This window comes from Castor canadensis, chromosome 15, assembly GCF_047511655.1.
Source record: "Castor canadensis chromosome 15, mCasCan1.hap1v2, whole genome shotgun sequence".
NCBI classification, from domain to species: Eukaryota; Metazoa; Chordata; class Mammalia; order Rodentia; family Castoridae; genus Castor; species Castor canadensis.
In genome coordinates this window covers 94,275,379-94,302,935 of record NC_133400.1, presented here as the reverse complement: position 1 = coordinate 94,302,935, position 27,557 = coordinate 94,275,379, and the positions used below count along the sequence as shown (strand labels likewise).

The window sequence follows — 27,557 nt, the reverse complement described above, 5'->3', positions numbered from 1 at the left end:
TATCCCTGCCCCTTAAGAGACCTTGACATCCCTGTTCAGCAGGAAGTAGAAAGTAGATAGAGGAACATCCTGTGCCCCATTCCCTTTTATATATATAAAAGGAAGGACTGTTAGGGTAATAAAAGGAAGCCATGTTAGAACTGGACCCCCTCCCCCTTGAAAGTGACTTACTGAAAACTCTCCATCTGGCCCTACAGAAAAATAGACATTCACCTTCAGTCATTTACTAGAAACTCCACCACCTGGCCCAGAAGGAACGACCCACCCTTAAACCATATCTCAGGAGGGTCAGAAGGGATATTGAGGATTTTCTCACCCAGTGACCTTCCTGAGACTTCCCCACCCACCCTCCTTTATCCATCCCCAGTCTGAAAGCAGCTGTGGACTCCAGCTCTCTTGCTGGGATCCCTTCTGCAGGGCTTCTGAACAATAAACTCTGTGCTAGCATAAAAAACAAAAGGAAGTGTTCTGTGTCAGGCTTTTGAGTTATAATAAACAAAACTTTGGAGCCAATATAAGGCAGTGATCAAATATGGCTTCAATCCCCCAAACAGTGTGTGTGTGTGTGTGTGTGTGTGTGTGTGTATGTGTGTGTAACTGGGAGGATGGAGGGTTGGCTGGGAGTGGGAGTTCAAGATCTCACCACAGGGTCTTCTGAGAGTTTGTGGATCAACCACACCACTCACTGGTCAATGCTCCCTCAAGCAAGTTTAAAACAAGAGGCTCTGTTTGTTTAGCAAGACAAACTCAGTGCCTCCCTGACCTTCTAGTCTTTGGAATAAGTGAGACAGGGAAAAGTGCCCAGAGTAGACAGCATGGAGGCTGAGCTCTCTGGCAGAGCTGTAGGATGGTCTGGCCACAGACCCATGTCTATCATGGCTATGGTAGAGACAGAAGTCACTGCCAAGCTCAGAGCTAAATGTGCAGTTTTCAGTGTTCTCTAAGTTGACAAAAATGTTTAAGTGTAGGTTTGTCTATCCTGTTCTTCTACTGGATAGACTACAACCACCCCACTATTCTTAGATTTGGAATCATTGCCTGGGTTAAAAAAAAAGTACAGAAAAATGAGCAAAACTTTTTTTTATTTGTTGGCTTATTTTTCAGTTGTCTGTTCTTTTTTGGTTATGTGCTTTTGGAGCACATAAAAATCTGTATTTCAATGAAAAAAACCCTCAAGTGTAGCTATTATCTGTATTGACAGAGAGAAAGCAGGTTCTGAATCATTGCTATAATGAAAATGGGTAGGTTTATTCCCTCTAAAATCAGGAACGAGACAAGGGTGCCCACTATCTCCACTCCTATTCAACATAGTACTGGAATTCCTAGCCAAAGCAATTAGGCAAAAAGAAATAAAAGGAATACAAATAGGTAAAGAAACTGTCAAAATATCCCTATTTGCAGATGACATGATCCTATACCTTAAAGACCCAAAAAACTCTACTCAAAAGCTCCTAGACACCATCAACAGCTATAGCAAGGTAGCAGGATATAAAATCAACATAGAAAAATCATTAGCGTAAACTAGTACAACCACTCTGGAAAAAAAATTTGGAGGCTACTTAAAAAGCTAGACATTGATCTACCATTTGATCCAGCAATCCCACTCTTGGGGATATACCCAAAAGACTGTGACACAGGTTACTCCAGAGGCACCTGCACACCCATGTTTATTGCAGCACTATTCACAATAGCCAAGTTATGGAAACAGCCAAGATGCCCCACCCCTGACGAATGGATTAAGAAAATGTGGTATCTATACACAGTGGAATTCTATGCAGCCATGAAGAAGAACGAAATGTTATCATTCGCTGGTAAATGGATGGAATTGGAGAACATCATTCTGAGTGAGGTTAGCCTGGCCCAAAAGACCCAAAATCGTATGTTCTCCCTCATATGTGGACATTAGATCAAGGGCAAACACAACAAGGGGATTGGACTTTGAGCACATGATAAAAGCGAGAGCACATAAGGGAGGGGTGAGGATAGGTAAGACACCTAAAAAATTAGCTAGCATTTGTTGCCCTTAACACAGGGTAACTAAAGCAGATACCTTAAAGCAACTGAGGCCAATAGGAGAAGGGGACCAGGAACTAGAGAAAAGGTTAGATCAAAAAGAATTAACCTAGAAGGTAACACACATGCACAGGAAATCAATGTGAGTCAATGCCCTGTATAGCTATCCTTATCTCAACCAGCAAAAACCCTTGTTCCTTCCTATTGTTGCTTATACTCTCTCTTCAACAAAATCAGAGATAAGGGCAAAATAGTTTCTGCCTGGTAGTGAGGGGAAAAGGAAGGGAGGAAGGGGCTAGAAATGACCCAAACATTGTATGCACATATGAATAAAAGAAAAAAAAGAAAATGGGTAGGCTTTAGGGTAAAGGAGAAATTCTAACCCCTACATTCACTACTGTGAAATTTGGGAGCAATTATCTAGCTTTTCTGAGCAGTCTTGTCCTTATATCTGAACTTGAAATAATGTGGGATTCAGATTTTCTGTGTACTTTTCTTAGGACACCCAGGGTAAAGCCACTGGCATAGTGCTCGGCTACACGAGGTGTTCACCCATAAGCTCTTTTCCTGCTTGACTTCCTAGAGCCCCACTAACCAAGTCCGGTGCTGCTGGTGTGAGGACCACACCACGCAGCAGTCTTAAGTCTGCAGGGAAATGCCTGGGAAGTTGGAGAAGAGGATTTTTTTTGGAGGGGGGGTTTGGTAGGAGGGTTGAGCTCAGGCCCTTGGGCTTGCTAGGCAGGTGCTGCTTCTTGAGCCGGTAGCCCTAGGAATTATTTTTTATGTCTTGTCTTACCCCCACCACGGACCAAATGATGCCCTAATTTCCAGCCCAAGTCTAGCCGCAGGCAGCCAGCTCTCCCTCAGAAAGGACAGATGGGACCTACCATACCAAACAGCCGCGCCCACCGGGCGGAGAACGTGTGCTTGCAGAGCCGGGACGACCCACCGCAGCTCCTCTTCCCGGTCGTGGCATTAATGATCTCCAGGTCCGCGTTGCCCACGACCCAGTTCAGGCTGAAGTGGGGAGACTTTCCCGGCTGCCGGGCCTCCGCATTACTCACTCCTGTCAAGAGAGAAATAGAGAGCAGCCAAGCATTAACAGTCCTGCTCCAAACAGGGCTCCCGTGAGAGCAGATAATGGAAAAAAACCCTGCGTTTGAGCTGGGATGATATATTCACATACATGTCATCCAGCCTTCTATCTTCAACATAGTCATGTTGAAGTCATTGTTTTACTTGTAGGGATGAAGGTTGAAAATCAAGTACAACCTTGATGACAGCCTCATCACTGGTACCTGTTTTTAACCTTTAATTTAAAGGATTTTATGGGCAGTCATATTCAAAGAGCTCAGCCCAGATTTTACCCTGTCGATTAATATTTGTTGAATGAATTAATGAACAAACAGAGCCATGTAAAAACGATCTAAGAATGTGTATTTATTGGGCACCCATTGGATGCCCAGCCCCACTCAAGGCAAATAATTTCAGACAGATCTTAGCTTTATAGTTTAGTTGATTGAGAAAAAAAAAAAACCCTAATATAAATAAGAGAGATATAGATGTACGATAATTAATCAAGCAATGTTAGCTACAAACAGCACTGGCTATTTGCACTATGCAGTGCAAAATGAAAATGGGAGGCCCTCTGTAGGAAAGTTATTAAGAATTTCAAGAGTTCAACAGAACATTAAACTAAACACAGGATTTCTTTTTTTTTTTTTAATGAATCTTAGTTTTTATTTTTATTTATTTATTTATTTTTGTATTGTATTTTTTTTCCCTTTTTCTTTTATTATTCATATGTGCATACAAGGCTTGGTTCATTTCTCCCCCCTGCCTCCATCCCCTCCCTTACCACCCACTCCGCCCCCTTCCTCTCCCCCCCCAATACCCAGCAGAAACTATTTTGCTCTTATCTCTAATTTTGTTGTAGAGAGAGTATAAGCAATAATGGGAAGGAACAAGGGTTTTTGCTGGTTGAGATAAGGATAGCTATACAGGGCATTGACTCACATTGATTTCCTGTGCATGGGTGTTACCTTCTAGGTTAATTCTTCTTGATCTAACCTTTTCTCTAGTACCTGTTCCCCTTCTCCTATTGGCCTCAGTTGCTTTTAAGGTATCTGCTTTAGTTTCTCTGCGTTAAGGGCAACAAATGCTAGCTAGTTTTTTAGGTGTCTTACCTATCCTCACCCCTTCCTTGTGTGCTCTCGCTTTTATCATGTGCTCATAGTCCAATCCCCTTAAACACAGGATTTCTAAGCTCGGGGTCCTGTGCGACTGGGTGGGTTGCATGTCCATGAAGTGGTCTTACCCAGCAAGCATCCAGAATTCTCAGGGAAGTCCTTAATTCACAGTGGGTCTCCCCTTGTTAGATTGTACGCTTGACTTTCACTTGAGGCTCTCAATCCCCACAGCTAAAACTCCACACAGCAGAGCACAAGGAGAAGGCAGAGTCAGGGGGTTGGCAATGCTTTCCAGCTTCAAATGTCATCTCCAGCCTCAACTCCTGCTCAGTCCCCTCCCAACACTCCTCATTCCGATCAGAACTTCCTGGAGATGCTGGGGGAGATGTCTGGTAAACTTCAGTGAGCACCTCCGAAGTCCCTTCTGTCCTGTGCCACCAACTGGATGATCCACAAGCAAGAGTCTGGTACTACTTTGCCTTCCCAACTTGTTGGCTGTCTGCTTCCCTTCTTGAAGGTTATGCTGATGAATCTGTTGACCTTTGGGGAGAGGCCATTGAAGAAAGATACGCTACGGTGGTTGGAGGAATGACACCCAAGTGAGTACAGTCGATCGTTTCAATAGCTCTCATGTTTTGGACTCCTGGCAACCCCACATATGATACATGCTAGATGCTGCCCTTATAAGTTGTAGGGGGCATGCCCAAGGGCTCAGTCGCCATTCAAAATCTCATGGTCCAATCACAATAGTAAGCAGACAAGGAATTCAGTCTGTGGTCTGTTCATTTTAATCATATTCTGGGATATTTAGTGTATGATCCAAAACCCTTCATCAGATGCCTCCTACTGGTGCCTCTTGAACCTCTCACCTGCCATGGCTCCCATAGGCTCTCTTATATCACTTTCCCAGAATACAGCCCAGTTGACCTCTCTCCCCCCTTGATCAGTTCCACCTTGTGAAGGTCAACCCTGATCCTCCAGTCCTGCTTGCATTCTTCTTCTTTTCTTTTCTTTTTTTTTTTTCTTGTGGTATTGGGGTTTGAACTCAGGGCCTACACCTTGAGCCACTCCACCAGCCCTTTATTTTGAAGGAGTTTTTTTTTTTGAAATAGGGTCTATTTGCTCTGGGCTGGCTTCCAGCCTTTATCCTCCTGATCTGTGCCTCCTGAGTAGCTAGGATTACAGGCATGAGCCACTGGCACCTGGCTTCCTGCTTGCATTCTTATTCTGCCTTCTAAATTCCTGCTCTTTGCAGTTGGCACGAGTGACAGGAACCTGTCAAAGGTTCTCAGAGGTCTAGCCATGTATCATGTAAGCATGAGGATCCTGGAGAGAAGCACCAGAAAATTCAGGAAATGCAATGCATCAGACCTCAGGATGGCTACTAAGGGAACTTGACACTCAATGTTGGTGGAGAAGCCCAGGCTTCTAGAAGCAGGTCAGGTGCAAAGCATTGACTGGCTGAGCATATCTCGAGCCCTGGGATCTGCAGCAAGCTCCTGGGGAGAGATCTGTCCCCATGCTGAGTAAAATACCACACAAGGTAACTTTCTGGAGGCAGCCTGCTTTAAAATTCAGGAGATGATGCACTCGACTCTGAGTTGTGCAGCCATAGACCCCAGGATCCTCCTTGCTCCCAGCTTCACCCCAAATCCAGGGCTTCTTGGATAGAACCGAGGCTCACTCTAAGTACACTGTGTCTGAGTTTGCTGTCTGCCACTTACACAGCTCAGCTCCAGACTGAAAGTCACCCTGTGACCTTCTTCTGGTCACAGATGGGCAGTGTTGGACATTCAGGCTAATTCCACTCCGTTCATGTCAGCTCTTTTTCCTAGAATTGATTTGCTGTGACAGCTGCCCACCCCTGAGAGCTGGACAGGGGGGACAATCTGGCCCATTGGCAGCCATGGGCTGTCCTACTGGGCAGGGACCGTCTTAGCAGGAGGAGGCAGCTGCTGAGGTCAGGGATGACTGGGTACAAAAGGAGGTGGCCACCACTTGGGATATGCATGCAGCCAGGCTTGGCAGTGAGACAACCTCCTTCTCCTCTTTTCCCCCTCTTTCTCTTTTTCATTCCTCTAGTCTCTACAATGGTCAGGACTGACCACCATGGTGCAGAACTGGGTCTTCTCCGAAGTCCTAACCTCTGAACTCAGAGTAAAGCCTTGGAATGCCAATATGTAGCCTTCCTGGTTCCTGACAGGGTGTTCCACTCCTGATCTCTTCCCATCATCTCTTTACTGGGGACAGTGTTGCAATTTTGCTTCTGGCTTAGGCATCAAGACACCTGCCTGGGTGAGGCTCAGCTGCAGTCCACTGGGCTCTCCTCCCAAGGCTTGGCTGCCAGCCTTGCTGGGGCCCAGACAGTGCTGGGAAGGCAGCCGTGAGGGTGCTCCTGTTAACCTGGCACACTCTGCTCTGCACATGGGGGATGCAGGGGAGGAAAGGAAGGGAAGGAGGGAGGAAGGGAGGGAGGAAGAAAGTGAGGAATGGAGGGAGGAGAAAAGGAGGGAGGGAGGGAGAGAAGAAGGGAGGGAGGGAGGAAGAAGGAGGAAGGGAGGAAAGGAGGAAGGCAGGAAGGGAGGGAGGGAGGAAGAAAGGAAGGAAGAAAAGGAGGAAGGGAGAAGGGAGGAATGGAGGGAGGAGAAAAGGAGGAAGGGAGGAAGGGAGGAGAAAAGGAGGAAGGAAGGGAGGGAGGAAGGGAGGAAGGAAGGAAGGAAAGAAGAAAGTAAGAAAGGAAGGAAAGAAGAGGGAAGGCACAGGATTCAACTCGCAGTTGAGACTTGTAACTTAGGAACCTGAAACTAGGGTTCTAGCCCACCTTTGCTCTGGGACCTTGGCACATATCATTCTTTTCCTTCTTTTGTTCTTTGATAGCTGTAATTTCACTTCCCAAGGTGATGTGAAGATCAAATAAGACAGATAAGAGCACTTTTAAATCAAGTGCTATAGTTATTGTTAGTTCCATTTGAAGGAAGATTTGAAGTTCAACTCTAGTTTGCTTAGTACTCTGCAAGTCGCAAATATCAAAAATGTTCCCAGTTAGATTATAGAAAATGTTCTCAATTTAATTATAAATCACTTAATTGTTCCAGGGAATGGTAATCAGTCAACAAACATAAAACATTTTTACATTCGTTTATTTGTTTTACATATGCCCTTAAGGTCTCTGTGGGAGACATTATTGTCCATTCATACGTGAGCCTTTAGTTTAAGAATTATCTCCCTTCAGTCCTTTTCAAGCAAAAAATACTTCCCAAAACAACCTGACAGAATGACAATCTTTTCTCCCATTTGACCCCTCCCCTCGTTCTTTCTTTCTTTTTTTTTTTTTTTAATTCACCAACCGTATAGAGACAGCACTGGAATGTTTACTAAATATTCTTTCCAGCAGAACAATTTTTTTTTTGTGATACTGGGGTTTGAACTCAGGGCTTTGCACTTACTAAATTGGCACTCTACCACTTGAGCTATATCCCCAGCCCTAGTAGAACAATTTTTGACATTACTATAATTAATGATTGCCCAAGATGATGGAACCATGTACCAGACTCACTTGAATTTAATATGCAAATTTACCAATGTACAGTGAAACACACAATAATCATGCAGAACATTCACATCAGTCTAACACTGTATTCTCCTTTGGTAGGAGAGACCAGCTGCAGTCATGAGAAGGTAATCTCTGGGTGCTGTTTTTTTGGGTTAGCTTTTTTGTTATTGCTGTTTATTTATTTATTTGAGACAGGGTCTCACTATGTAGCAAAGGCTGGCTTTGAACTTGAGATCCTCTTGCCTCAACTTCCCTTGTGCTTACACTTTTAGATGGTGCTGGATAAAATGAAGACATATCCTCTCAGGCCTAGAAATAAAAGTCTGGTTTGTACTTAATTTTTTCCCTCTGTATGGCTAGGATTTGTGAAATGACAGAAGGTCTTAAGTCATTCTTCCTGAAGGGATATGAAAAGATTGATGATAAAAATCAAGGCACAAGGACACAATTCACAATAGTCACAGATGTACCCAGCTCAGACTCCTTTTATGATGTTTTAAGATAACACATCAGCATGCATTTAATAATTCAATGCATGCAGAAAGTACATTATTACTTCCTGTCTCCAGATCACAGCATTAAGTGCCTTATGGAGATTATTTCAAAACCTCCCTCCACAGAAGGACACCATCAGATCAGAATCTGTTAGCTGACGTGGGGCCCTAGTCCTGGTTAAGATTTAGGTAAGAGCTTTTGTGGTTTGAACGTGAAAGACACCAGCATTGTGCCAATTGCTTCAAGAAGAAAGTAATACTCAGAAACTCAGCTCTGTGAATACATGGATTAGTTTATTTCTGGGGTCCAGTACCATGTTACTTACATAGGCTACTGCAGACCACCTTAAGCAAAGATTCTGTGAATTTAGCCGTTGACATCCAGAAACTAAAACAAATCAAAAATAAAATTAACCCAATATGAACCCTGCAACCTTTGGCCTTTAATGAATGTTGCCTTTCATGAATTGTTTTGTAACAAGAACACACTGCAGAATTTAATATGGTCTCCATATGTAGAGAAACTATACTTTAATAATGTAGCATTGTATTCAGTTTCTGAGGCTGCTGTAACAATTGCTTTAAACTTGGTGGCTTAAAATAGTGATTTACCCTCTCAGAATGCTAGAGTCAGAAATCTGCAATCAAGTGTCAGCAGACTGAGCTCCTTCTGGAGGCTTTGTAGGGGAATTCCTTCCTGGTTTTCTAGCTCCTGGTGGCTACAGGCATTGGTTGGTTTGTGGCCACTGCAATCTCTGCTTCTATTTTTACACGGCCTTTACTGTTGGTGTCAAATCTCCCAGTACCTTCTTCTTATAAGCACCAGTGTGATTGCATGTAGGCAACTCTGAGATGACTCACACCATCTTTCCATCTCATGAGCCTTAATTGAATCACATCTGCAAGGATTCTTTCTCCAAATACGGTAATAATTTATAGTAACCTTACATCCAACAAGTCATCCCACACTCTGGGCATCACTTCCTGGAGTGATCCTTCACTCTGGATTCACTTCTTAGAGTAATCCTACACTTTGAGTGCCACTTCTTGGAGTAGGTGAGAGAGTTTAAGACTTCTTCTGGGCCGTGTTCACTTTCCCTCCCTTTGTGCCGTTAGTGAGACTCCTCTTAGGGAAGGCAGTGGCCTGGTACTGTGGCACAGCTGCCCACGAGAACATTTCTTGTGCAGACAGGCTGGTGGTGGAAAGTGACCAAGAGAAGCAGAGAGCACCACAGCACATGCTGCTATCTGAAGGAGGTCTCCCTCAGTCAAGGGCGATCTTGGATTTGGAAACTTGTGTAGAAAGCCCAGGAAAAGGTGAGGGAAAGATGGAGTCCCTGAAAAGCTGTAATCTGGTAAAGAATAGGATCTAGTCTCTCTCTTTTTTTTTTTTTCCAAGCAGTTTTGGAAATAATTCTATCCCTACCCAATAAGTTTCCTATTCAGAGTAGTCTGATACCTAACACAGAGATATGTTGACATTTATTAATTCATAACATATTGCATGATATATGGGTTAATAGTTTTTTAGGGATTTTTTGGAGTGTATCTTACTCTAAAGTAAATCTGTAGGAGAACATGCTCGTCTCTACCAGCCTTTGACACAAATATTTGGCCAGGTTGACTAATAGGGAGAGAGTGGTTCAGTGAGGTTGTCTGGCTGTCATTTCAGTGCACATAATCGTGCTAAGAGGGTGGGCTGTAGAAACAGAGCAAGGCCAAATATCAGTTCTGTGACTTACTAGCAGTGTAACCTCCGATAAGTTAATTAACCTACTGCTGCTCCTCCTCCTCCCTCCCACCAGCATTTGATTATTACCGCTGTCACTAGGAGCCCTACTGTCACTGTGACACTACTGTTGCTCCTATCATCGCCTAAGAGCAAAGAGAGAATCTGTAATTCATCCATGAAACTGACTTTTATTTTGACCCACATAGCTAAATAGAGATGCCTTGCTCTAAAGATGCCCTTATTTTCCTTTTATTTTTTTAAAAGACATGTAAGTAAGACATTGCAGCATGTCTTTAAATAGCCAGTGAGCCTACTATATTTAAAATATAATTCACTTTCCCCAAATTAAATTTACAGAAGATATTGCAGGGATGTAAGTTTTTACATGAAGTGAGGCAAGCCTGTAATACAGGAGAGCATTATATTTAATTTTGCAAAATGAATGGAGTAGTATGCGTGCTTCCAGGCATAGAATCATAAAATTGCAGGGATAGAAGGAACCTTTGAAATTTATGTACTGCTAGGTACCCTGTGAGCTCTCGCTCTCTCTTTCACACACACACACACACACACACACACACACACACACACACACACACACTTAATTGAAGTAGAATTAGTAAATTTAATGTGAATTTATGGATTTGGGTTACCTCACTACTAAGGCTATATTAATGCCATTTTATTCATTGTCACTAACATAATGTCATCATAATTGCTAGTAATTTCATAGCTACTGTCTTGTCCTAATAGAGCACTTCAATGGAGAATGTATGAAACCTAGTATGAAGTCTGGAGATAGTGTGGCAGGATTGAGGGTGGACAGTCAGTCCTGTCTGCAGTCAGATTGTCTTTACACGTTCTCTGGGTATTTAAATAATAGCCCCCTTCAGCTTGTCCCCTGCTTTCTTTCACCTGACTTGATGGTTGACAGCCCCCATAATGGCAGCACCATCCACGAGTGTTCTGTGAGAGTCTGTTCACGTAGCAGCAACGTCCCAGGACAGTGAGGCCAAGGAGTCTTGTCTTCTCAGGAGAGCTTATATTCCCCCAACACCACTGATTTCTAAAGACTATTTGTAGACTCAATAGGATCATGATCTCATTCATGAGGATGAGAGATTGTGGTTTACATTCCATATAGTTTGAAATGCTCACAAGATCCTTCAAAAGATGCTAAATTTCCACGGCAGGTGAGCTGTAGTGTACTGTTATTTTCCACACCTGTTCGTATGATGCCAGACCCCCTTTACCCAGTTAGGTGCCAGCTCATTGTGACAGGAAACTTGCTACCTGCTAAGGGGTGGAACTAGATGACTTTTAAGACATCTTATCATCTGTCTCTTGCCTTATTTACCCTACGGCTACTTATGTAACCCCTTAAAGGCCAAGCAGTTTTAGATCTGGGTAATTTCAAATGAACTTGAGTTCTTATCTTTGTGTCTCTCAAACACTGGGAGGTGTCACCAAGCCCACAGCAGCCTTTCTCAAAAAGCCCTTTTCTCTCCCACCTTCTTATCCCCAGATGTAACTGCAGCCCTGCCTGTTTCCTGAAATTTTCTTGGAAACCCTTCTCCCATTTCTTCTACCCTCTTCTCTTTCTATTTTCTCTCCATACTTCATTTTTTTTGTTCCTTCAGCTCTCTGCTCATGTTGTCACCTCAGTAGGATTGTGCCTGATGCATTATAAGAAATCAATATAAATTTGTTGGATGATTTAATGAATGCCTGGATTATGTTGATAAACCCATTGATTTGGACAAATTAAATATATCAACAGTGGGATTATTTTCCTTGGACTATTGACAATCAGCCAAAACAGCCTGCTCAAAAAAAATTATTTGTTTTGACACAGGATCTCATGATCCTCCTGCCTCAGCCTCCAAAGTGCTCGAATTGCAGGTGCGAATGACCACGTGTGGCTTCAAATACTTTTTAAAGCTCATGCATTTTATATAAAACATTTACAAAATTCGCCACTCCATCACTTATCTTTATTTGTTATAATGTAAAAATAACCTAAAACAAAATATTTACTATGATCTCACTGGGTTATTTTGCAAACTACTATTCGTGATCGATAATTTTAGAAATTTCCCTTGAATTAAAGAGATCTGACATGTCATATGAGATTCCTCATCTTAGTGTGACAGTATTTTGAAAATCTGGACTCACACAAAATAGGAATATAAATGGAAGCAGATATTCCTAGAATGGAAAAAATAGATGGTATTGAACAACATTTACAGTCTTCTATTGGTGAACATTTTGATAAGTGTCAAACTTCTTTCTGATTAATTAAGTTTCTGTGAAACACAGATGTCTGAAAGGGCTTCTAGATAAACAGGCAATTCATTTTTATTGTTTTAGGACAGCATGCACTGCGAAGAAAGACAGCTGATGTTCTGTTGTATTTTATCATCAATATAGTAATACTCATCACATGAACATAAACCAAGAGTCTTAAACAACTCATGGTTCCAGAGATCAGTTAGTTCTCTGGGCACATCTCTCCATTTTCATGTTTATTGCCAAGACCTGACCATGGGCTGTAAAAAATAATCATAGCTTTATCTTTAGTGTGGACTTGGAAAGTTCAAGGTTGAAAAAGTATCTATTAAACATGCCATTAACATGAACAAAGAGTTTATCCTATCCCCAAATCACTTTGTTGTTATCTTTTTCTTGATGAAAAAAATTAGTCTTGAGTTTGAAAGCTCACTGAAGCATATATCCTCAGCTTGGTATAACAAGCTGTCAAATCCACTTTTTATATCATGTCACTTTTTTTCCTAAAAAGGTGAGTATTCAAAGCACAGATTTTTTTTCTCATTTAATTTTTTTTCCTTTTATTATTCATATGTGCATACAAGGCTTGGGTCATTTCTCCCCCCTGCCCCCACCCCCTCCCTTACCACCCACTCCGCCCCCTCCCTCTCCCCCCCACCCCCTCAATACCCAGCAGAAACTATTTTGCCCTTATTTCTAATTTTGTTGTAGAGAGAGTATAAACAATAATAGGAAGGAATAAGGGTTTTTGCTGGTTGAGATAAGGACAGCTATACAGGGAGCTGACTCACATTGATTTCCTGTGCGTGGGTGTTACCTTCTAGGTTAATTCTTTTTGATCTAACCTTTTCTTTAGTTCCTGGTCCCCTTTTCCTATTGGCCTCAGTTGCTTTTAAGGTATCTGCTTTAGTTTCTCTGCGTTGAGGGCAACAAATGCTAGCTAGTTTTTTAGGTGTCTTACCTATCCTCACCCCTCCCTTGTGTGCTCTCGCTTTTATCATGTGCTCATAGTCCAATCCCCTTGTTGTGTTTGCCCTTGATCTAATGTCCGAATATGAGTGAGAACATAACGATTTTTGGTCTTTTGGGCCAGGCTAACCTCACTCAGAATGATGTTCTCCAATTCCATCCATTTACCAGCGAATGATAACATTTCGTTCTTCTTCATGGCTGCATAAAATTCCATTGTGTATAAATACCACATTTTCTTAATCCATTCGTCAGTGGTGGGGCATCTTGGTTGTTTCCATAACTTGGCTATTGTGAATAGGGCCGCAATAAACATGGGTGTGCAGGTGCCTCTGGAGTAACCTGTATCACAGTCTTTTGGGTATATCCCCAAGAGTGGTATTGCTGGATCAAATGGTAGATCAATGTTTAGCTTTTTAAGTAGCCTCCAAATTTTTTTCCAGAGTGGTTGTACTAGTTTACATTCCCACCAGCAGTGTAAGAGGGTTCCTTTTTCCCCCGCATCCTCGCCAACACCTGTTGTTGGTGGTGTTGTCAAAGCACAGATTTTTATTGATTACCATTCTCACCATTATTTTTTTACCTTATTGAATTCGTAAGAAGGATGAAGGGAGGACTTTTTTGGGGTAGCTGTTCACAGGCAATGATGCAGCATTTGCTGAAGGATTCAGGACTCTAGACAGCCTCAATGCGGGGTTTTGGTTGAAGCTAGCCATGGGTTAGCCTGGGCTGTGCAGTTTTCCAAGTATGTCTTTGGAGAACATTAATATACGCCCTATGACTGGGTTAATAAGGGTATCCTTTTCAGCTTGGCTGCTCTTTTTAACCCAGAACTGATTTTGTCATTTCTAAATTGCAGGCTTCATTCTACTAATGCATGCGCTTCATCTTTAAGACAATTCTGCAAACTGACCTTGAGGAAAGCTTCAAGCACAACTCATTTGCTTGTTTGAGTGTCTTTTTATTATTATCTTTATGCAAGACCTCAACCCTTTTTATTATTTTGCAAGTAGTTCTAATCACTTCCTTTCAAAATTTGCATGGTTAACAGGAAATCAATGTGAGTCAATGCCCTGTATAGCTATCCTTATCTCAACCAGCAAAACCCCTTGTTCCTTCCTATTAATGCTTATACTGTCTCTACAACAAAATTAGAGATAAGGGGAAAATAGTTTCTGCTGGGTATTGAGGGGGGGGAGCGGGAGGGGGTGGAGTGGGTGGTAAGGGAGGGGGTGGGGGCAGGGGGGAGAAATGAACCAAGCCTTGTATGCACATATGAATAATAAAAGAAAAAAAAAAAAGAAAAAAAAAACAAAAAAAAAACAAAATTTGCATGGTTAAATTTTAAATGTCTATTAAGAGTAATGCAGTTAATGTTTAGAACTTGCATGCAGGTGAGATATCAAGCTGTAGGCTTATTTGCACCTCTACAAAATAAAAACCATATTCTAAACAAGCACATAAGTACAGGTAGAAATGCTTAGTCAGACCACACTGCTGGTGGTACAGGCAGACGTCACCTGGGGGAGGGGATTGAATAGGTATCTTAAGTGCTTTGCTTTTATAGCACTCAACAATGTCAAGTGGTACTGAATTTTTCAAATTTTTAAAAAATTCACTGCATTTACACTTGAAATTAAAAAAAATTCCTATTTTATTTATGTTAACATATTCCCAGATGAGAACAGAAGAAGAATAGATGCCCAGGAAATGATGTGCTGGTACCCAAAGGATGGATAATAACCACTTCCTTGAAGTTCAGTAAGGATGGTTGTAGTTGTATTTTCTATTTCTTTGTACTTTCGGAGTTTGAACTATTTGTCACTAGTAGATGAACAAAGAAGAATGAGGACAACTCAAAGATCCAGGGCACAGAAAAAGAGAGAATTGAACCAATCAAAATGAATGAAAATTCTCTTAAGTTTAACTTAAAAATAAAACTAAGAGCTACACCATATTTTGAGGTCTCCAATATGGGAACATTTGCCTCTGGTTCTAACCTAATCATTCTAGGTCTTACCCAGAGTTACTATTAACCACAATAAGTAGTTTTAAGAAACAACAGGAGAAAGGAAAAAAGGAAGAATGAAAGCAAGAAAAAGGGATATTTTCCCCAAAGTGATTTTTTTAAAAATCAGAATTGATGAAATATTTGACCATTTAAAAAAATAAATACAATTTTCTAGACCTTGAGTTTTGCACTTGGCCGTGGATGAGTCCCGACTCTTATCTCAAGGATTGGGAGAAAAGCGGGCAGCTAAGAGTTTTACAAGCTTCAGTGGGTTGGTTTACTGCTCCCACGCCAATTCACCATTAGTTCGATGTTGCCACCTCTTCAGCTAGTCTTGTTTTGCATTATTAATTTTATGGTTTTAAAAATAGACTTCTAAACAATTGCACTATGTTGCTGTGGGACACAATGTGGTATGCTGAAAGAATTTACTATTTAAATCAATCAGATCTGAGTTCAAATTCCTGGTCCCTATTGAGCAAGTTTATAAAGCATCTTAAGAAAGTTATTGAATTTATGTGAGTCTCTTTTGACTTTTAAAAAACAGAGATAATACTACTTGTTGCTGGTTCATTTGAGGATCTAATGCAATATAACATAAACTTGACATTAAGAGAGAATACTTATTCAAGAAGCATTATCTTCTTTCGATAAATAATAGCGCCATTCTCTGAAGAAGCTTTTGAACTTTATAATAAGTGCACCAATCAGATCAGGCCCCTCTGGGTAGTCATCTCTCTCTACCACCAAGAAAACCACCCAGAGATCATTCATTTCTCAGAAGCTAAGTTTGGATCCTGGAGACTCTGCAGCTTTAGGCATACCTATAGACTGGATCCAGCTTTTTATGGCTTGGACCTGTGAGCTGAACTAACTCTGCCCAACACAGGAAATCTCATTACACTCTCTGTGTTGAGGGTGAGGGGACAGCCAAAGCTGGCAGCAGAAGTAGGGAGATGGGGATGCCACAACAAACAATGGCAGCAAGCACACTGAAGTTAAGTCCCCACTTGTATGTAGGTGTGACCCTGCCTTATTAATATTAACTCAACCCTAAGGATGGTGGATGGTAGCGAAGAAACCACCCCTTCCACCCTAGCTCACCCTTATGGTACAGTAAAGAAAGGTAAAGCTGTTAGCTATTTAACATTCCTACCTCTTTCAAATAGCCTCACTGAGGATTACTAACATCGACTATAAGTTCTCCTTTACTGCAACATTTGCAAGCTTCTGTAATCTAACTAGGTCCCATGGATTTGAGCACAGAGTAAAGCCAGTCCTCTTATGAATTAGTTTTTAGTAGAATGACAGAGTGCCACAAAACTCTGTCCACTGCTGACAAAAGGTAACAGGATCTCAGACTCTTAGGCAGAAGGTCTTGTATGTTTAAAAAAGCCTGGAATTTATTATTATTATTATTATTTTGGCAGTACTGGGGTTTGAGCAACTGGAGTTGCTCTCTAGCAACTCTACCACTTGAGCCATTCCTCAGTCCTTTTGCTCTTACTTTGATTTTCAGAAAGAATTTCACACTTTTACTCTGGAGTGGCCTTGAGTGAAGATTCTCCTTTGAGATTATAGATACACATCACCATATCTGGTCTAAAAATCTGAAATTTTAATATGTGAAGGAATTGGGATACAGTCACCATTCAGGGATGTATTGGGGAGCACCCTTCTTTTACCTTCTCTATTTTAACTTTTCGATCTGTGATCTTATTTTCCACAAAAATACATAGAAGGTGCTCAATTTTTAAGTGGTGAATATGGCAGAATAAATGAATAAGTGGACGCACTTTTGTGAGAGGTTATCTTCTTAGACGCTTTGCTTAGCATAATTATGCATTTTGCACGAATTATTTCATTTCCTTCCATATACTGCTCCCACCACCCTCGATTTTACCCCTGATCTTCTATTGTAGAATAATTTTAGATCTCTGGGAATAAATCTCAGTCCAATTACTCCCAGCTGCAATGTCAAAATGGCTGTTTCATCTTACTATTATCTCTTTCAAGCATTTGGGTTCAGACTGAAGGAGCAAAGCCTGTGGTTTTTGTCCCCTCTCTCCTGGATTCTAGATTAAGCTGCTCTCTGCACCAGAGTTCTGCTGTTTCCACTGCACCTGCCTGATTTTGCTCCAATCAGTTCACCTGCCCCAGCCAAGGAACCAACTCAAAGATCTACAGTTTTCCTCCAGGTATCCACCACGAGACTGATGAAATACAGTTAAAACCTCACACACTTCCTCTCTCAGCTTCAGTCAACTCCCATCAACTTGGAAGGCCCCTTATTGTGGAAGATCACAGAAGATAAAGGTCACCTTTCCAAAACCCTTTGAGACTTCTTACTGGCTACTTTCTAGTGTGCACAAAACTGCATGACTTCCAATGTGTTTCCTCAGCTGTGTGACCCATAACCCTCACAACCAGCTGTGCACCAGGTGAGCTGAAGTTTTCCAGGTCTCTAAAGACACCTGGGCTCTGTGGGAAGCAAGAGCTGTGGCCAGATCAGTGCTTGCAGAGTCACCTTGCTGCCTCTGAGGCACGCTTCCTACACACTTTGGGACCCACTCCAGCTGGCCTTCTGGGCCTGGTTGCCACCTTCCTTCTCTTTGCATCTGTCACCCCCCTGCTTGCTCCTCTGCAAGGCCTCCTGTAGAATAGCATCAAGGCAGATGCCGGGGACCTGCTGCACACACGTCATTGAGGGTCTTTGTTTATATTGGCTACTTTAGACACTGCAGTCAAAACTACACAGTGAGGCTGGTGGAGTGGCCCAGTCACAGAGAGCAAGCTTGAGGCCCCGAGTTCAAACCCCAGTACCACCAAAACCCCAGAACAGAACAAATAAAAAACCACATAGTAATGTATGATTGGTCCCACATGAATTCATGCTAAAATGTTGCTTATTCCTCTATTCAGAGATACACTGTATCCTTTTGTCTCTTTTAGGTCTGTCTTTGGATTGTTGCAATTTTGCTCGTTAAGTTTTAAATAGTTATTAACCAAAGTAAGTATGATCTGCCCAAAGGCCAGTGCCATGGGCTGCCGACAGGAAGGAGGTGGCAGGTCCCTCCAGGGTGATGTTTCCTTACCACTGAGGAGAGGTTGGTTGTGCCGGTATGAGGTGGGCAGCTGGCCGATGTCCTCCGTCCTGTGGCTCATGACCCGGGAGAGATGGCCCGTGTGGTGCAGGCTTCCCACGACGATGCTGTGGAGGTACACAGGCTCAATGAAGTGACAGAGGAGAGCACCCTGTAATCCCAGGACATTCCACCTGCAAGGAAAAGCCAGGGCAAGTCAGTGGGATTCCCTCAGGGACAGCAGACAGGGAACCTGGTTGTTGTGTGCAATGTTGGAGCCTTTGTGCCTTTTAGCTACCTCGTCCTCAAGGTGTCCCTTTTCCCATCACACAGAGTTGGGGAAGGACTGGCCGGGGAGCTCCCCAGACATGGCAGAACCATCAGGACAGCTTTGGCCTGTGGCCACTAATGACTGTGAGCTTCTTGGTCGCCAGGGGACTGAGCTCCAACAGCGCTTCTCCATGTTAATAAAGTTGGCTTCCTTTTCTGGAAAATGAGTCGTTAGAGAGAGAGGAAGTGGAATGTTCTCTCAGGGACTTAAAATTAGAATCTTTAAAAAAGACAGCTGCCCCTCAAAGTGAATCTGAATTTTTCTTTATATCAGCTGAGAGATATCAGGAATTGAATTTATTTCAATTTGGGGAAAATACCATCTTCCACTCCCTTTGTCCTCAGCAGTCAGAATGACCTCCAGGGTTGAAATTAAAGGACATTAATAAATGACCTTGTTCTCATCTGGGGATGATTTTGACTTTAGAAGGCCAGATCAGAGATGAATCTAAAGCCATTTTCTTTGAAAAAAATACAGTTCTGGATGAATGTTTTTGCTTCTTCAAGCAAAAATGCCAGGAGCCCTGAAAGATTTTCCTGCCCCTAAATTTGGGTGGTAAGAGGTTGCACATATTTGCTATTTCAGGCAACATTTTGTGGTTTTCACTCTAAATAATGTATCTAAAACCCAACCTCCATCCACGGCAAGCTTTATACAGCTAATTCTTTCCATGATTGTTCTTTTCATTAATTAACATTTCTCCACGGTTGGAGCAATTATTGTGGGGCCTCCGTGCTGTACATCTCTTTTCATGATTAATAAGGAGTCATTATATCTTCCTTCCCGAAGCAGTCAATTAACACAGAATTCTTTCCATTAATTACCGAATGTCTTTCTACCTGGAGAGCAATCTGCTCTGAGAACCTGTGACACCGATTGCTTTAAAAGTTCTCTTTAAATTTTATTCCGAAAACACAAGCAATTTAGCCAGTGATATTAATTTGCCTCAGAAGCATCACGGCGAATAGAAGCATCTTTTAATCTCATGCAAGAAAAGGCAGCCATCTGGCTGGCGAGAATTTCAGGGAGCAACTCTCCCACACTCCCTCCGAAAATGCAGGCCATTAAAGTAATGTGCTCATCTACATAAAACTCAAATGGAATATAAAAGGTAATATTTATATACAAACAATTTAGTCCTACAATTTAAACAGTCATTGGTTTTATGAAACATTTACTTTAGTCTATCAGATTTGCATAACTTCATTAAAGAAAATATTGTGGTCATTTCTATAAGTCACAGCGTTGCTCTCCAAAAGCAAGGAGAAGGCAGTCCTTGTCTACATCGAATCGTGTCAAAGGGTAAATATCAAAAGGTTCTGAGAGAAAGGGCACATCTGAAAGAAGCCCCTCCATTAGGCAATACTGTTTCTGCCTAAACTTGTGTTTTCACCAGAACAATCTAACACGCTAACCATGGTTCTCTCTTCCTCACTTTTCACTGATAGGTTATAGAATGTCTACAAAACCCAGGGGAGGACTTTGTGGTAGCTGAGACTTTCTTTGAAGGAACAATGCTAATGGTTTTGAGGGATTTGGTTCATTCCCTTAAATCTGAAACCAGAAGACAGGCAGAAAAGTGGAGGAGAAATTTAACAAAATGGATATCATTTAGTGTTTTAGAAACCTCTGTTTCAGATGTGAAGATGGTGTAAAAGTACACCAAGAAAAGATCATTGTTTGTAGGCAAGAATGCTGGGAAAGTGGGCGGAGAGAGTTATCGTTTATAGCAAAGGGTTCTGGGTTGCAGACAATCCAAGTGGGGCCTATTAATTCTCAGACTGCTGGTGGAATTTCAAAATTTCTTATCAATTAAAAGCGGGAAAATATACATTTCTCCACTGATAACAAAGCGCTTTCTTGAAACAAGCCATATCTTTAAAAATAAAATTAACATTCACAGCAGATAGATCATAGTTCTTGAGACCATCAAAGTATTGGTTTTGAACAAAACTTCTGGAACATACTTGTGTGGTTCTGATTCCACAGGATGGTTTAAGGACAAATAACTTCTATATCTGGTTTCTTCTTAATAACCTTTACAATAAAAAGAAAATCAACCTTCTCCTTGCCTGGCTATTGGAGTTTAAACTTATTCAGCCAACATGATCAATAAAACCAAATGTCTTTCTGAATATAAGCTGGAGAATTCTGAGCATTCAGGATTGAATGGAAAAATATCTCTCCTTTTGTTCAAATAGCTGATATTACTGCAGTGTTGACAGACAAAAAAATCCCAGGTCTAGTTTTCAATATAGATAATCCTTAAATAAATATATTTTTGTCTGTTTGTCAATCATTGAAATACCACAGAGAAGTGGGGAAAAAAATCTTGGAAAAGACTGTCTTCCTTTAGCCAGAGATGCAATCTCCTTGCTGAGTTCAAACTGTGTCCTCCAAGTTACAATAGGAACAATTGTGAAATTCCTTTTAGGATAGACTATACACAAGACTGTTAACAACAGTTGTGTGCCTTATATATAAGACAGAGAATAACAATTTTCCTTGTATATTTTGGACAGTTTGTCTTGCTACTTATTGTTTTCATCACCTCCAGTTGACCCTGAGAAAAGGTGTAACTAAAATTGTGGTGAAATCTATAGCAAAGCCTTTAAGCACCTTGACAAGTAAACTTTCTTTGTCCTCTTCTGTGGACAAATTTGCCCGGTACTGGAAGGAACTACCATGTTTGGCCTAATGTGTGTGAAGCCCACATTGAGGGGAAGAGGGGTGATGATTCACAGTCTTCATGTGTGACACATAGGCCCCCAACTTTATTTTCCATCTGGGGTCATCACCCCTCCCCCACACTTTTATAAAGACAGGCAATAATGCCAAGCCAGAGACACTTGCCATTCCATTTCCACTCTACTAATATCTTTCCTAAGTAAAAGAGATGACTGATATTCTTTGACTCAACAATGTCTTTGCTAGGAATTCAACCCACAGGTACCTATCAATAAGGTGTCAGGATATATGTATAAGGAGAGTTATAGAAAGATGCTTGCAGTTGCAAAGCAAACAAATGAGACAAAACAAAACCAAAAAACCCTGGAACTACTCTGGTTGCCTCTTAGTAGGGAATTGGTTAAGTAAATTATGGTATATTCAAACAGATATGATGGCCTGGTTGCCTGCCTGACCACCTGTGGCACATGTCACCTGCCTCCTCAGCACTGCGTCCCTAGATGACCCCACCCTGCTCTCCTGGTCTCCTGATTTTTTGTTTGGACGATCAATCTATTGATGATAGGGGGTATTAAAGTCTCCCACTACCACTGTGTTGGAGTCTGTGTGTGCTTTTAAGTCCTTCAATGTATGTTTGATGAAATTGGGTGCACTCACAGTGGGTGCATAAAGGTTGATAATTGTTAGTTCCTTTTGATGTATTTAACCTTTATTAGTATGAAATGTCCTTCTTTGTCTCATTTGACCAATGTAAGATTGAAGTCTACTTTGTGTGATATAAGTGTTGCTATTCCTGCCTGTTTTCAGGGGCCATTCCTCTACTCTTCTCCTATGTGGAGTCTTCACTATACTAACTGCCTAGTGACTTGCCCCAGGCATCAAGACCCTTGCTATTGCCCTAGAAACCCCTCCCTCAGCAGTATGTTTAGTTGGAGTCCATGAGGTCTGAAAGTCATCTATGAAGTTGTCTTAGATCCATGCTTGGCCATTTCTCTTGTATTCTTTTCACCTTTGTAGTGTTTCTGATCCAATCGCCAGTTTTGTTTTGCAGAATCAGGCTTCTCTTCCCTGTGTTGCCTGCACACACCTGGGTAAAATCCTGGGAGGATAGGGCTGTCCACTGTGTCTGAGGTGGGAAAGAGCCAGCCACTCTGTCCACTTTACAGGGAGAGTAACAGGGAGGCAGATGCAGCACCATTTCTGACTTGCTGTTATTGCTTTTAAATTTGATAATCATCATCAAATTGATCACTGACTACTTTCATCATGAAATGATGCAGTCTAATGAAAGAAGAGGTTAAAAATGTTTGTGATCCAAACCGAAAATTTGGGGTTGAATGCATATGAGGAGCAGTTGTTTAAAAAAGACCTATATTTCGAGATGAGGAAAATGAGTAACATGCATTTGACTTCTGTAGAGATGGTAACACTTTAAAGATAAGGTACCTGCCAATAAACTAAGGAGAAATGATGTCAGAATTTCCTCCTAGGTGGGCTATGTGCAGAAAGGAGGAGGGAGGCTCACTTTAGGAGGATGTTGAGCAGCAGATCTCTGCTTGGAAAGAGAGCTCACTCTTCACAATCAGAATCTAAGTTTAGCAATCAGACAGTGCCTCATTCTCCAGAGAGCAGCTATCATTTTTTTATAGTTCGTCTTTATGGAGAAAGTTTTAATCTATTCATTTAAAGACATGTGGTGATCAATAATCAGGCACAGGTACTTAAAATTGGAAACCATATCTAAAAGAGCATTAGTTCCAGAAGATTTAGATTTTTATTTGCCACTCAACTTTTGTTTCTTAGAGACAAAAGCAAAAAACACCATTCTGGTTTTCCTTGTTCTTTAAGGAGACTGTGGTTTTTGCCTGTTGGCAAGAGTTTAATAGACTGTTTCTGTGGCTTCGTAGAGCCACAGAACAGACCACATGTCCAGGAAGGTGACAGGTGACAATTTTCTTTGCTGAGGTCTGTTCCGTGTTCCATAGCAAGACAGGGCTGGTTGAGTGTGTGCTTACTCAAACCTTATTTTGTGGTTTTCAAGGTCAAATTTTCATTGACAAGGTGAAACAACCCATTTTCTATAGATTCATTCAGACTTTGAGGGTGATATTAGTCATGGGATTTTAAGAAACATATTTTATCAGATTCCATGATTTTCCAAAGAGTTAAGGTAAATGAGCAATTTCTCTCATAATACTGTATTAGTTTCTGAAGTTTTCCATAACAAATAATCACAAGCAGCATGGCTCAAAACAACAGGAATGTTTTCTCTTTTGATTCTGTAGGTCAAAAATCTGGAATCAAGGTTTTGGCAAGGCCTTGTGCCTGGAAGCTCTGGATCCTTCCTTTCCTGTTCCAGCTGCTAGCAATTTTTGGTGTTCCTTGTTTGTGACCACATCACTCTAATCTCTGCCTCTGTCATCGTATGGCTAGTCCCCAAACTTCCTCTGCCTCTGTTTTACAAGTTCACCTTAGAGGTCACCTGAATGGGGAATGAACCTACACTTGCCATCCTTAACTTAATCCTATGTTTACCCTCTACCACGAGTGGGTTCTATCATATCATTTTTCAGAATATGTCCTAAGAAAGAATTCTGAAATTTAGAAAAAGGCTTTTGTAGATGTATTATTAGAAACGCTATTCACGGTAGCAATCATTTGGAAACATCCCAGACATTAAGCTAGAAAGAACTTACCAGCTAATGGCATAACTATTAGGCATAATATCATGCATGCATTAAAGTGCTCGTTATTTTTAAAAAAGAGGCATGGTTATAGCGTTAAGTAACAGCATGTGAGCAAACTGGCATGCATTGCAAAATCCCAGCAACAGGAGAAAATGTAAGCCTAAGAAAAAAGAGTAACGGAATATAGCAATAGTTGACCATTGTTTTCTATGACGGTTGGAGTATTGGTTCCTACTTCTTTTTGCTTCTTTTTTTTTTTTTCCTAATTTTTCTTTCTTATGTTTTACTTTTTAATGAGGGGAACCTTTAAACGTGGGATACCATTCATTTTCAACTGTTATTTCAGCAGGAAATTTGTCAGGTTATTCTTTGATATCCTCTTTTACCTGAGGGTATTTTTTTTTTCTTTTTGTGATGCTGGAGATTGAACCCAGAGCCTTACTCATGCTAGCTAAGAAATCTACCACTAAGTTACATCTCTAGCCCTTGGTTTTTTGAGCAGGGTCTTGATATGTAGCCTAGGCTGGACTCAAACTTTCAGCTCCTGCCTCTGCCTCCCTAGTGCTGGGATTGCAGGTGGACCATGCTCAGCTCATTAAAAAACAAAACAAAACAAAAAAAATAGCTAACAGGTGCATTAAGAATGGACTGTGGCCCCAGGGACTTGGTTTTGTCTTCTCTACAAAGCCAGTTCACTCACAAGGGGGCTCATCCTTCCTTCCCACTTAGAACTTTTGAACTAGCTTTTATTTTGAAGGTTGTATTTAGCACCAGGATTTCAATGAAAATTTCTTTTAGACTGAGAAACCTAGAAAGGAAATTTCACTTTCAAAAGACTTTCATGGCCCAAACATTTTCCTGGTAATTTTGAGGGCTCTGTTCCAAACAAAAGGAATCTGATTTTGTTTTCTGTTCTGTTCAATATAAAAATTATTTTTGAAGGAAAAAACTTATCAGGCACATCCCTACTCCAGGCTTCAGGGCAGTCCTTTTCCCATCAAAGAAAAAGCAAAGACTCTTGCCCTCCCAGAATGCTTCCTGTGTCTGATCTGCCCAGTTTGGGGCTTCCAGCTTTGGGTGACAGTGAGGCAGAACATGTCCAATCTCTACTGTAAAATTGCTTTTAAAGGATGGTGCCACCTTACTCATGCAAGACGAAGACACGCCTGTGTGCCCCAGAAAGGGGACTGTATTCTTAATGGAGCCTTCAACAAAGCAGATACCCAAGTGTGTCTTAGATTTCACTGAGGCATTTATGATTGAGTTTGTGTGACACCTTGGGGACCTATGTGTGGAGGTGACCAGGTGCTTAAGCAAAGTGAGAGATGACAGGCTCCCAGCTTCTTGCTAAGAAGTAGTGCAACCCGAGCCAGTCACATGCATTTCACAGAGCTTCAGCTCCCAAATCTGTGAAGTGAAATTAATAATACTGACATTGATATAACAGCATCTGTCCTGTTACACATGAGTCACCTTGAAAACTGGGTCCATGTAAAGAAATTTAAAACACTGTACAGAGTTGGCATTGCAGGAAGGGCCTCTTCTGTGTTCAGTGTCCTGGGTCCAGGTGCCACCCCGCCATCCCTTATCCTCCAACCTCTGTGACACCTGCTGTTCTCTGATATACCATCAGGGAAGAGGACTAAGAAATCTTGTAGTTTCAGCCCTCTGCATTGGCTCTTATTCTGGCAGGTAAGCGCTGTGGCCTGTCCCTGGCCTAAGCTCAAATCCAGTCTTTCACAGCCTCTGCTCTGCAGGAAGAGACTTTTCTTCTCCCTTTCTTTATCCATCATTCTGATCAGCTTCAGTGAATAGCAAATGTGGTCTCTTCTTTGGGACCTCTGGGTCTCCTGGAGGACAAGGCTCTAGATCTGTGTGTTTTCATGTTAGAAAGCCTTTCCTCTTCTTGAATCACCAATCAAGTTATGAAGCTGCACTTCCATCCATTGCTTCTGGGCTGGTCTGGGGACCTGGCATCTTTTCAAGATCCCTTTATATCTCCAAGTGGTTACATAATCCTCAAATGAGTGTGCACCTAAGCCCCTATGATACTCAGACACTTCTCTGAGAGCTGAGGTAGGGAATGGCTTTTGCTTCCTAGTGGGCATCTCTCAGGGAGACAAGGTGTAAACAGAAAAACAGCTAAAGAAGAAAAGATTCCTATCAGGTGGAGACAATCCTTAGCCTTCTCTACTGGGGCCCAGCAAGTAGCTGAGAAGTAACCAGAGCTGGCATTATGGTTCGTCAAAGGTCAAGACAGTGTTTCAGATGGAGCAGGGGAAAGCTGGCTTAGTGATGGTTCCAGAACTTTTTTGAATAGTGAGGAAAATTACATAAGGATGGAGGAAGGTGGGCTGACTCTGTTATGATGAGAAGTTAAGTCGTTAAATGATTCCTAGAAAAATGTTAAGGTTTCATGAAAAAGAGTCATGACACTAGTCACCAGAGAGATTGCTCTGCTTACGACGAGGCTTTCATTCCTTGACAAAGAATCAGGACCACTGGGGAGGCACACAGTCAGACTTATCATCATACTCCCTTGACACTTACTTGCTATGCCCTGCAGACTGAATGGCGGTCTCCACAGGAGTTCTAGAGAAAGTCCAGAGTCCATGTACAGAGGACAGAGGGAAAAACACTTAGAACATTAGATGCTGTGTAAGGAAAGGTGAGAAAGATTTTCTTTGCTATGTTTTATGGCTCATTATAAACCACTGTAAAAATCTCAGACGTTCTGTAACATTTTCACGTTTTCCTGTAAGCTGATCTTACCATTGACACTGTAAAATGCAATCAGTTGTTATTCATAAAATTCTGTACTCAGAAGAATGCCTGTTGTTATGTAGAAATATTATTACTAAGGCATTATAGCTCCAAAAAGGTGATACCTGTCCATTACTTTTGATTTGTAGGTGGGAAATAATGTAGCTGTGTTGTTTGAATCTTTGGATTCAACAGCCTTCAGTTCATTTTTCGTTGATATCAAAGGGGATTTGCAAAGAGAATTGCAGATTTCTCCAGTGGAGATACTTTCCCTAACTTTATTAAAAACACAATTTCGTTCATTTTAAAACATGAAATTGTAGGGAATGAACATTTCTTCATGGTGCTTAAATGGAACTACATCTATTAATAGAGAAATTTCTAAATTACTAAATATCATTTAGGATAAGAATTTTATTTTCTTAGAAATGAAATCTTTGGGTTGTGAATTATAGATACATTCCTAAAATCTATGGGAAGCACAAATTTTTTTTTGTCTTGCTGGAAAGATTAGAGTCTTCTAAAATTTTAGTTCCCACATTGAATTCTATAATACACCTGTTCCATTTTACAGTTTGGCTGTTCTGATGAAAGAATAGGTTTCATTCATTTGTTTGTTCAACCAGGAAGCGTCTACTGACCACTGAATGAGACAGAATAATGATAAGAGTCAGAGCCTTTCCCTTCACCTTGGGTCTCCCCACAGTGATAAGAATGTCTTTTATGTATGGGTCTCAGTAGTGTCCATCTACTAA

At 41.4% G+C, this 27,557-nt stretch overlaps 1 protein-coding gene across 6 annotated transcripts in view; it reads right to left on the bottom strand.

Annotated features, from left to right (window-relative positions):
• The window catches only part of Adarb2 (adenosine deaminase RNA specific B2 (inactive)), a 512,182-nt gene that overhangs the window by 5,701 nt on the left and 478,924 nt on the right, over positions 1 to 27,557 (bottom strand). For 5 of the 6 annotated variants that reach the window (XR_012442201.1, XM_074056753.1, XM_074056751.1 and 2 more), the window contains 2 exons: positions 18,346 to 18,527; positions 2,901 to 3,079 (listed from right to left, as the gene is read on the bottom strand). Coding sequence is in view for 5 of the 6 variants with exons in the window: in XM_074056753.1 (XP_073912854.1) it covers positions 2,901 to 3,079; positions 18,346 to 18,527 (361 nt within the window). In the remaining variant the exon portion in view is untranslated. The remainder of the gene's footprint in view (positions 1 to 2,900; positions 3,080 to 18,345; positions 18,528 to 27,557) is intronic. The other variant, XM_074056752.1, reaches the window with a different exon arrangement.